At 43.2% G+C, this 11,899-nt stretch overlaps 1 protein-coding gene across 1 annotated transcript; it reads left to right on the top strand.

Annotated features, from left to right (window-relative positions):
* Positions 1-1,068: 1,068 nt before the first annotated feature.
* Positions 1,069-11,745, top strand: LOC125377817. The gene is made up of 7 exons (XM_048391859.1): positions 1,069-1,267; positions 2,597-2,684; positions 5,578-5,732; positions 6,721-6,808; positions 7,383-7,477; positions 8,465-8,591; positions 11,328-11,745. Exons 1-7 carry the CDS (start codon positions 1,116-1,118, stop codon positions 11,382-11,384), a joined length of 762 nt encoding a protein of 253 aa, XP_048247816.1. The 5' UTR covers positions 1,069-1,115; the 3' UTR covers positions 11,385-11,745.
* The last annotated feature ends 154 nt before the right edge of the window (positions 11,746-11,899 follow it).

Below are 11,899 nucleotides of genomic sequence, written 5' to 3'. Positions count from 1 at the left end.
CTGCAGTGGGTATTGTTATCTGTCTGTCTGTCTGTCAATCCATCTATCCATCACACATCTATCTATCTATCTATCACACACACACACACACACACACACACACACACACACACACACACACACACACACCTCCTACCTCGGAAGAAGCGTGGATTAGAGACAGTGAACATTAGCTGTCTCCGTTGTCAGTACGTCTACATAGTGCATGTAGGTGTGTAAACTAGAAACTATTTGTTTGGTTCATGAACAGTTGATGGTTGTTGTGTCACGTGAAGCTTAGGTGACCAAACGGAATACTGACACATGTTCCGCCCTCTTCCCTCTGCATCCCAGAGATGGGTTACTCCGGTTACTCCGGTTACCCCGGTTACCCCGGTTACCAAGGTACCATCCCCAATGGGTTCAGTGTTTGAAGTCTATAATTGCAATGTGTATACTATTTGGGTGTACGTGTATTCATGGTCTGGGTCGTCTACTGTTTAATTACCAATCAATCAACATGAATGACCAATCAGAAAGTCTAAAGTCACACACGTTCCACCAACTTCAAACGTGTTGGACTAAACAAACAAAATTATTTTGCAAGAAAATAGTCTTTTAAACATATTTCGTGTACAAAGCAATTACTGTAAATCTGGAATGTTTTGCCAGCAGTAAAGTACTGCGAAAATGGCGAGTTACAACACTCGTTTCAATAGTTTCATGACGTCGTTATTGTTAATAAAAACAGTTAAGGCTATTGTAAGCCACTCGAAATATATTCATGGCCAAAACTCTTTTTTTAAATTAATAGTTTCGGGAAATACTGGAAACACGTAATATTGCCTCATATTTTACATTTGAAAATAATTGTTCAGCGACCTCCAACCCCAATCAAGAATATCTAATGTCGCTCCCTAAATAATACATTAGCAATACCTAGCTACATGTGAGTGACATATTCTACCGGGTGTGGACTATGGCTGAAACGTGAACCAAGAGTTACAGCTATAATCGTCTCAAGTCGACTCTAAGTGATATGCTCTGTAACGCTATACGACATCACGTGCGGCTGTCGTGATCACGTGATCTCACACACCCGCCATTACTTCAGGTGCTAGTCAGGAGATCTAACCATGAAACGAGGAATTCCTGCTCTGATTGCTATCTTACTTTACATATTGCAAGTTGATTGTATAACACAGTGTAAGAAGACGACTGCATGTTCGTGCATGGGAGATAATGGCATGATCGACTTATCTCCCTTGGCGAGTAACGGCGGAGCGCGGTAAGTACTCCACGTGTGAAAGGGTGAGTGTGGTTTAACGCCGCTTTTAGAAATATTACAGCTAAATCACATCATGACACTAGAAATTTCACACGTTGTACTCTTATGGGGAATCAAACCCGGTTTTCGGCGTGGCGAGCAGACGCATTAACCACCAGGCTACCATGTGATGAACATCACTAATACTTATGAAGCGACGTTCTTTGTGAGGGGTGGAATTAAGATGTACGAATCTGCCTGTTTCATATTTAATTGGTATGTGTGCAAATGAACATTGCCTCCATTAATATTGCTTTATTGTTCCGGGTAGTATCATACGAATGTAACTTCGGATCCATATTCGCATATCAAATAACTATGGATAATCATGTATCTGTGTCAGAGTCCTATTTCAGCGAGCAGGAGTGACTCAGTCGTCTGAGGCGCCGCAATTCGCTATGCAGAGTTGCGTCCCTTCGGCACGCAAGAAACCTGATTGTGGGTTCGATTCCCGGGTTTCCCTGATTATGTTGCTAGGTTTGTCAGCACCATACCCGAGCTCGTGGGTTTCATCGAAGTGGTAAACGTCTTAAACCTGCATCACTTCGGGCTCTCCTCCCACGTATAGAGGGAATACTGGTCAAAGCGGCGTTAAACTCATCTAACTCACTTTTGTTCTATTTTGAAAATGGGATCAGAAAAACTGGCGGAATAATAAACTTTAAACGCTGTGACACTGTACAAAATATTCATACTAATTAATTGAAACTTAGCGAGATGCACACCAAGAGATAAAATCACAAAGTATTATTACAGATAAGCCAATAACTAAATGTTTTCCGATACAAATTGTGTTAAGATGTCTACAATTACAGATTACCTTCATGATCAAATGTTGCAGAGTCGATAATTGGTGGATGCGTTGCCCCCAAAGTACTGCTGCGAATACGCTGTACACTCCAGGAGACAGCAATATATAACATGTACTTATATCAGTATTTGAAACTGACTACCCATCTGGAACGAGCTCGAGAAAAGGTGCCCTATTGTATATGTCCTTCGTTGTGATGCGATTGCTTGAACCAAAAGAATCCTATTGTGATTGGAACCCCGGCAAATTTGATACTTCAGTCTTATTCCTATCAGGGTGTGACTTGTTTAAAAGGCATTACTTAGAAGTTGACGGATAACAAATTAAAGCAGACACAGTTTATGGATAACAACTTCTAAAACTGTGGAGGCGACATTTCGGTGTAGATGCTTAAACCGTTGTCTAGCAAGACTTGCCTGACAAGTCGGTATCCATAAATTGTGTCTACTTTGCTTTCTGGATGTGCTTTCCGCTGACAGGTTTAAAGACATATCGGCCACGTCTGGAGACCAGTTTTCCTGGAACCCATGTAAACCATTTACAGAGAAGGGCTGCAAGAATGTGGCAGTGAGTATGTTCTGCTTTTCGCTGTAATTCAAATGACTGGCTGGTATACACATCCATCATGTTTGCAGTATTCTGTACTATATGCTGATTTGGCAGATGTTTGAATATGTTTGAAATGTCATTCCTGTAACGGGACATTATGTTTAACAGCAGGTGCGAGGATAACGTCACTGGAAGGTAACAGGTATCGCTGGAATATTATATTAGATCCCTGAGATGATGTATCCTGATATATTATGTACGGATGATTGATCTTTACGAGTTCCGCTCTCGGAGGACAAGGCATGACAGTGCATGTACCAGAAAAAAACAGCAACCAGCCACGCCATTGGGGCACAGTCAGTGTATTTCATGCATAAGAACCAAACGCCCTTAATTTTGGTCGATTTGTTTCTACCAGCATGGGGATAGAGGACTTCGAAATCCCGGCGAGTTTGTCAGGAATACGATCTGGGCGGCAAAAGAAAGTATAGGTCGAGTTCCATGATAGATAAAAAAATAAGAAGAAGAGGTTTTGTTGTGAATTATAATATAATCTAGGGAGGGGTAACAAATGATTGATCAACCACAGTTTGATTGAAATTGTGCAATCACATGTAATGTAAGCTCAAGGTAAACAATGGTGGGGTAGAAATTTCATTTTCAAAGGTTGTCTGAAATGTCACCAAAAAATTGTCAGACATACTTCAAGTTCATTGTCGACACAGTTGCCTTCAATAGCGTGTATGACGTCCAGCTGCCTCGATGCTCGCTGTGATACGCCGCCTCATCGATGACGTCAGTCTTCTGATGACGTGGACTGGAATCCGTTGCCACTCGTCTCTCCGGGCCTGCTGCATTTCTTGTCTGTTGACGGGAGGCTGATGGCTTGCTCTAATCTGTCTGTCAAGATGGTCCCACAGATGTTCAATAGGATTCATATCGGGTGAGTGGGCAGGCCAGGGCAAAACGTCAACTTTCTGCTGATTTAGAAAGTTCCGAGTCACTCTTGCAGTATGGGGTGTTGAAACAATGTCCCCTGCTGTTGGTTTTGTAAGAACGGAAGCACAACTGTCTGCAACACTTGGTCTCTGTACTGCACAGCACAGTCTCAGGCGTCGATGTTGAGCAGTCAGTACCATTCCTCGGAAAGGACGCTACGCTCGGATTCCAGCAGCACGTCGCCGTCACTGTTACGAATCTGTTTCGCAGGTGAATGAGCCGTATCTGACCGTCTTCCAGTGGTGTTGTCACTCGGGGTCGTCCGGTCCTAGGCCAGTCCTGTGTCCTCCCTGTCTGCATGTACCGTTGAATAAGCCTGGCTACTGTCAATGGTGTACAACCAAACTTGGCAATTTGGAGCTGTGTTGCCCCCATTTCGGCCAGACCGATGGCTCTCTCTCTCTCTGCTCCTGTGACAGTCGTGGCATTTCTTTTGTGTGCTTTCATCACTTGTGGTTATACCCTGCAGACGAACGCATTTATACAGCTAACATGCACGTGCAGTTTATGCCATAGGCGGGAAACCTGTTTCACCATTTTTCTGTCACCGCACGAGCGCCGTCAAAGGTGGCGCGTTCGGGTGAGGTGATTTTTGGTACCTGGTCCCTATACTTTCTTTTGCCGCTTAGTTTACAAGGGGTGGCTGAGAAGGTCTGAGCCTTGCTATGAAGGACTGCGTTGGTGGAGTTCATTGCAACACACGAGGTCCGCACACTTCTGCCCACAAAGCTAGATCCCGCTTGTGTAGATGGCATCGTCTTTGGGGTTGAATACATCCCCCAAGGCAGGAATTTGCCTAATGCTAGCCAGACAGTTCTTTCTTCACTTTGGAAGAGTTAGAAATCTGACGATGCCCAATCTGGTGAATATCGAGTTCAAATCCACCATGGCGACACCAGACCTGTGCACGGGTGGACTGTCCTGGGCCCCGTTCAACAAAGCGATCGTAGCGCTTAGACGAATGTAACTCCCATACTTTAACATAATCTTATGGCAGTCTCATGATTGTAAGCCTATGTTAAAGCATGGGAGTTACAATTACCTTAGCGCTAAGATTGCTTCATGTAACTGGACCCTGATGGAACAAAACAATTTTCATGAGTTTTCGACGACGGTTAGCCTTGATATGCTCACGCAGTTGCCTAAGCAGATTAGCACATTGGCCATTTATGGTCTGACCTTTCAGAGGGTTGTCCATCAGTAGGATTCCTTGGGATATTTCCAGGAACCAAAGCTATCACCCTGACAGCTGATGCATCAAACTTTGATAAGGCGTTACATGTTTCCACTGTCTGGGCTGAGTTGTTTTGGTTTCTGGCTGATGGTGATGAACCAAGACTCATCCATGATTCCATATCGTAAAATCTCCCGAGAGATGATGACACTGGGGCGGTTCCTATCAGGAGTCAGAAACCTGGCTGCAGAAACCTTCGTCGTGCCAAGTTCATTACGCAGAATGTTCCCAACTTGCTCGTGCGAGATGCATACCGTTGTGGCTGTGTGACGTTTATTGTACATTTTATTAACATTTCCCTTGGTGGTGGCTGTTGAAGGTCTTCGTGATCTTGGATCATCTTCAAGGCTTTCTGATCCCTTCTGGACCTCCGATGTCCACCTCTTACAGTGCCACAGGAAGAAGCACTACCCCCCCTCCCCATCCCCCACCACCCCACCGCCCCTTTCATCAACAGCGAATACCAGGTTGTGTTGTTCAAATGCAGCCAGTAAGCAGTATTGTACTTAATGAATGCAAACTGTTAAAGGCGTACTTTATATCCTTCTTACCTGGTCTCAGAACGTGTTATTGATCAGCCACCCATTGGAGCACAAGCAAGATCAGCAACCACCTGTAGCGATATCCCTTATATATATATATATATTACAGATCCGCTAACACACTTTCTCCCCCCAGGCGTGTCAGATCCAGAACGCGAATCCACCTGCCTACTTCAGTATCGGCACACAGGACAGCGCCAAATTCCAAGTGAACAAAGGGGCCTTGACCTTGACCTACTCGGCAGACACCTTCCTTGGAACAGGACCGGAACTTGCACCCAATTTTCTCAGGTAAATCTCCCACTGACAGATATTCCAAATGCGTGTTTGGGAGCAAGGAGAAGCTTTGCAGACACTGTCATATATGTCTAACTAAATTTTCCCATATGTGTCTTTATAAGTGTCCGTTCTCCAATATGAGCAATATGGCGTCTCTGTACTGATAAATGTTATAACCTCTGCGCTTTACATAATCAAGATTTCGTCTCGGATTGTCTGATATAACGGTTATCATTGGACGACATCGTTCTATACCGAAGCCAGTGAGATTGTGTCCTTTCTGTCAATCTTGTATGGAGGATGAACTTCATTTACTGCATATCTGTACTGTTTATACTGATTTAAAGGAAGTATGTATCCCACAGAAATACCTGCGTTTACCAATTTGTATTCATGTAAATCTCCGTTGAATGGAAAAAATGATGGAAAAACAATTCTTAGGTAAGCATTATTTGTTCATCATGCACGTTCTCGGCGCAAGAATCTTAAAGTATCGTGACAATAATTATGTACACCCACTTCGTAACATTATCTGCACAGATGTATTGTACCAGAGACCATATCGGTATTTGGTATATAGGTATATGGTCTCTGATTGTATGCAGCACATCCCTATAGCTGTGTTGTACTCACGGATATTATCTCTTTGTACTCTTGTTTTGTAATGGGCCGGAGGCCTTAAGTACAATAAAACCTCTTAAACATCTTGATCTACACGCAGTTCCCTCTGCTGGTTGAACGGGGCTATTTCCCGGACCGTGTAGTCAATGACAAGCGTGTCAAAGATGATAATAATAATCACTGGATTGTCTGGTCCAGATTATTTACAAGCCGCTGCATATAGCTGGAATACTGCTGAGTGTGGCGTTAATCAACAAACACACATCGCACAAGACACAATACACAACGCACAACGCACAACGCGCAACACACATTGCTCAACGCTCAACGCACAAGGCAAAAGGCACAGCCAACACGGCTACATCTAGTTGTTCCACAGGTCCGCCATCATTACACTGGTTTGTGACAAGTCGGTTGAGGGCACACTCAAAGCTGTGGGGGAAAAACCAGCTAAGAGCGGGAAATATGTAAGTTCTTCCCATTGTACATTTCTCAGTGACTAGGTCAGGTTCAACGCATCTTTGGTGGAATGGTCAGACTCGCTGACTTGGTTGATGCATGACATCCATCCCAATTGCCTGGATCGATGCTCATGATGTCAATCACTGGATTGTCTGGTCCAGACTCGATTATTTACGGACCGCCGTCATATAGCTGGAATATTGCTGAGTGCGGCGTTTAACACCAAACCAAACCCCCAAATATCAGCGCATCTTTGAACTGTCGTGATTCAAAACGTGTGAGGGAAGTATTGATGCGGGAAAAACGCCAAACGTGTTTCAGATCGTGCTATGTTAAATATTTGGTAAAAGCTATGATAACGGATATTGCGTTGACAATCTATGGATATTTCCAACATGAAACAACGGATCCCCGCATATCCAAGGGACGTAACTGTTCAAAGTTATTAAACCGCTATCTTAAACCACTATCTTAAACCACTTGGTGTCTGGAACTACTAAACTAAACCATGTTTTGTATTAACCAGGTGAGCAGCAGGGCCGTTATATTATATTTCCTTTTTAAACTGTGTTCAAACAGCTGATGACTCTCACCAGTAAGTACGCCTGTGAATCTACAGGCGGAACCGTTACAGTCACCTACAGTCTCTCTGTAGGAAGCATCCTCGTTATAGCGTGAGTATACAGTGGGAAGCATCATCCTCCACTATAAGACATTTTATTGCAATAACAATGTTTTAATAATGTCAGCCAGTAAAGTTCACACGTGATACAGTAGATTTCAGGCGGGTAATACAACCACAGGTATAGATTAAACGCTCTGTTGTACTACCCGCGGAGCTCGACCCCTTCCCCCTGGCGTTTATGGGGGAAGGTTGGTGTCGCTCCGACAACTTTCTTTGCTCCTTCCGCCTATTCATAAATGATGCAAATGAGCAGCCATTTTCACGCGGTGTACGCCAAAGACATTTTCGTTTCTAAACCACGGAGTAATCCACGATCGATTGGATTCCCCGCGCGCATTATTGAAAGCGAAGAGTTTTCCGAATCTGTGCATGCGCAATAGCAATGAGAAAGTGCTGTATTTGGTCCATTCGTCACCACTCGCCCCTTTCCGTCAGCTGCAAGAAGACTCGTCCTCATAACGATGAATGTTATGTGCGATTACCACAAACCAATCAAAATGCGCGTATCTTCGGTCAAAGAATCCCTCAGGAATAACTTTTGGTTTTACATATGTCTTGCATCTACAAATATACCCACGATACAGTTAAATGTGTCAAATCATACAATATAGTACCACATATCCCGATGTGCTTTAAGTTGCATCTGAAATATATGTAATATAGGGGGAAATATACGTGAATAAATATGCAACGAGTTTACAAATCTTTTGGCTCCGCCCCTTTGCGCTTAGACGGAACCCGGTCGCAAAAATGGCCACGAGAGGGGCACGAGTACTAGTCGCTATCCAGCTTTTCCCGGAATATCACGAGCTGGTCACGAATGGTATTTGTCCTTCTACGAATGCGTTACTTCGCGGAATGTTTATATCCTGTGTCTTGTAAACATTTTCATACCACTATACTGGTTTCAATTCAGATTGATGTGAATGCACCCTACCCTAGTGTAATTACTAGATCACCAATGTGCTGTTCCCAGGGTGGTGGTGTTGTCTGTCGTGTATGCCGTTGGCGGTGTCTCTATACAGAAGTTTGTGAGGAAAGCGGAGGGCAAGGAAATCATCCCCAATCTCAACTTCTGGTCCAGTATCCCCGGCCTCATCAAGGTAGGTTTGCCTGATGTCGCACATCTATATCTCCTACACCATCAAGGGGGCACGGGTGGCCCAGTCGTCTATGGCGCCGCGATTCGCTGTGCAGAGTTGCGTCCCTTGGGCACGCCAGAAACCTATGATTGTGGGTTCGAATCCCGGTTCGCCCCGATTATGTTTCTAGGTTTGTCAGCACCATACCCGTGCTCGTGGGTTTCACCGAAGTGGTTAACGTCTGAGACCTGCATCACTTCGGGCTTTCCTCCCACACTAAGCTGACACGCCCCGTTATAACTGGAAAAGCGGCGCCAAACCCAACTCACTCACTCCTACACCGTCAACAAATCCTTCAATCAGTCGTGACGCTGCGACTGTTTCAATTCAAAAGGACCGTTACGAACACATGGGGCATTGTGATTATCCGCCATTAATGTTTAACATAAGACGCGTTCATCTCAGTATATGCTTACTCATATGAGATATATATCTTTGGGTTTGCAAATATTGTTTTAAAAAATCTAAATACATTTAATTTGCCATTATACAATATTGGTTTCGTGGTAAAACATCACGTCTCGGCTCTCAGAAGCCTATTGTGTTTGATGTATTGGAGGTCGAAAGATTAGCTAACTTACCCTACATTTTATGAAATATTCAGACTGAATCAGACCTACGTCAGACTTACTACAGACTTGCTACAGACCGACGTCAGACCTACCACAGACGTACTCTAGACATATACAGACCTTTTTCAGATGTACTACAGACTTTCTTCATACTTACAAAAGACCCACTACAGACCAACTACAGACCTACATAAACTTACTACATACCTACGTCAGACCTACTTTAAACATACTACAGAACTACTTCAGACTTACTGCAAACCTACATTAGACTTACTACAGAACTACTTTAGACTTACTGCAAACCTACATTAGGCTTACAGCAGAGCTACATTAGGCTTACAGCAGACCTACTTCAGACTTATAACATACCTACCACAGACTTACTACAGACCTACATTAGACTTACTGCAGAGCTACTTTATACTTACTCCAAACCTACATTAGGCTTACAGCAGACCTACATTATACTTACTGCAAACCTACATTAGGCTTACTGCAGACCTACATTAGACTTACTGCAAACCTACATTAGGCTTACTGCAGACCTACATTAGACTTACTGCAGACCTACATTAGGCTTACTGCAAACCTACATTAGACTTACTGCAAACCTACATTAGGCTTACTGCAGACCTACATTAGACTTACTGCAAACCTACATTAGGCTTACTGCAGACCTACATTAGACTTACTGCAGACCTACATTAGGCTTACTGCAAACCTACATTAGGCTTACTGCAAACCTACATTAGACTTACTGCAGAGCTACTTTAGACTTACTGCAGAGCTACTTTATACTTACTCCAAACCTACATTAGGCTTACAGCAAACCTACATTATACTTACTGCAGAGCTACTTTAGACTTACTGCAGAGCCACTTTAGACTTACAACAGACCTAAATTAGACTTACTGCAAACCTACATTGGACTTACTAAAGAACTACTTTAGACTTACTGCAAACCTACATTAGGCTTACTGCAGACCTACATTAGACTTACTGCAGAGCCACTTTAGACTTACAACAGACCTACATTAGACTTACCGTAGACCTACATTAGACTTACTGCAGACCTACATTAGACTTACTACAGACCTAGATTAGACTTACTGCAGAGCCACTTTAGACTTACAACAGACCTACATTAGACTTACCGTAGACCTACATTAGACTTACTGCAGACCTACATTAGACTTACTGCAGACCTACATTAGACTTACTGCAGACCTAGATTAGACTTACTGCAGACCTTTATTAGACTAACTACATACCTACATTAGGCTTACTGCAGACCTACATTACACTTACTGCAGAGATACATTAGACTTACTACAGACCTATATTTGACTTTCTGCAGAGCTACATTAGACTTACTACAGACTTACATTAGCCTTACTACAGACCTACATTAGACTTACTACAGACCTACATTAGACTTACTGCAGACCTACATTAGACTTACTGCAGACCTAGATTAGACTTACTGCAGACCTTTATTAGACTAACTACATACCTACATTAGGCTTACTGCAGACCTACATTAGACTTACTGCAGAGATACATTAGACTTACTACAGACCTATATTTGACTTACTGCAGAGCTACATTAGACTTACTACAGACTTACATTAGCCTTACTGCAGAGCTACATTAGACTTACGGCAGAGCTACTTTAGACTTACTGCAGAGCTACATTAGACTTACGGCAGAGCTACTTTAGACTTACTACAGACTTACATTAGCCTTACTGCAGAGCTACATTAGACTTACGGCAGAGCTACTTTAGACTTACTACAGACTTACATTAGCCTTACTGCAGAGCTACATTAGACTTACGGCAGAGCTTCTTTAGACTTACTGCAGAGCTACATTAGACTTACGGCAGAGCTACTTTAGACTTACTGCAGAGCTACTTTAGACTTACTGCAGAGCTACTTTAGACTAACTGCTTACCTTAGAATGATATAAATTACACCTCAAGTTATTTTCATGGTACCAGTTGAGCACGATTGTAGCAGAATTTCTGCTGTTAATAATAACTTTCAAAGAGTAAAGTTGCAATTCTATATACATGTGCATTGTGTTGGCGACCGATGCACGAGTTATCTCCCTTCCACTGCAGGGCGGCGTGCTCTTCACTGTACGGTGTGGCAAGGTCAGCCGGTACGACCAGATCTGAGGCCTGTGTTGGCTGTCGTCTTCAAGATGTCTGTGTTGGTCGGTCACGAGCAGTCTCATCATTTACACGACCGGGTCACATAATATGAGTGACACTCTTACAGCAGAGAATACATGGTGTGATTGTTATTGTGTTTTGTCGAGTTTTGTATATGTCAAAATGTGACATTCGAATATGTATTCACATTGGAAGTTCCGCAAGTCGAGGAGGCCTCGTTTTGATTCAGGACATGAATATTAATGAGCAAACGACCCCCTTCCAGCCTGCCGATGACGTTATAATAGTTTGTTCTTCGTATGGACTTCGCAGTGCAATTAATTGTTTCCAGTATAGATCATTTATTAAATTGTTTGTTTGAAAACGGTGCGTGTTTATGTTGTCTGTCATATGCATATCTCACACAATTCGTTGACCGCCTCTGTGGTGTAGAGGATAGAGCGTGTTTGGTGAGATGTTATAAAATGGTATGTATGTACAATGTACAAACACATGCGCGCGCGCACGCACGATCACCA

This window comes from Haliotis rufescens, unplaced genomic scaffold (genome assembly GCF_023055435.1).
Source record: "Haliotis rufescens isolate VD_foot unplaced genomic scaffold, xgHalRufe1.0.p SCAF_10, whole genome shotgun sequence".
Lineage (NCBI taxonomy): Eukaryota > Metazoa > Mollusca > Gastropoda > Lepetellida > Haliotidae > Haliotis > Haliotis rufescens.
Note: the sequence above shows the minus strand (reverse complement) of the source record. Positions and strands in the feature narration are given on the sequence as shown.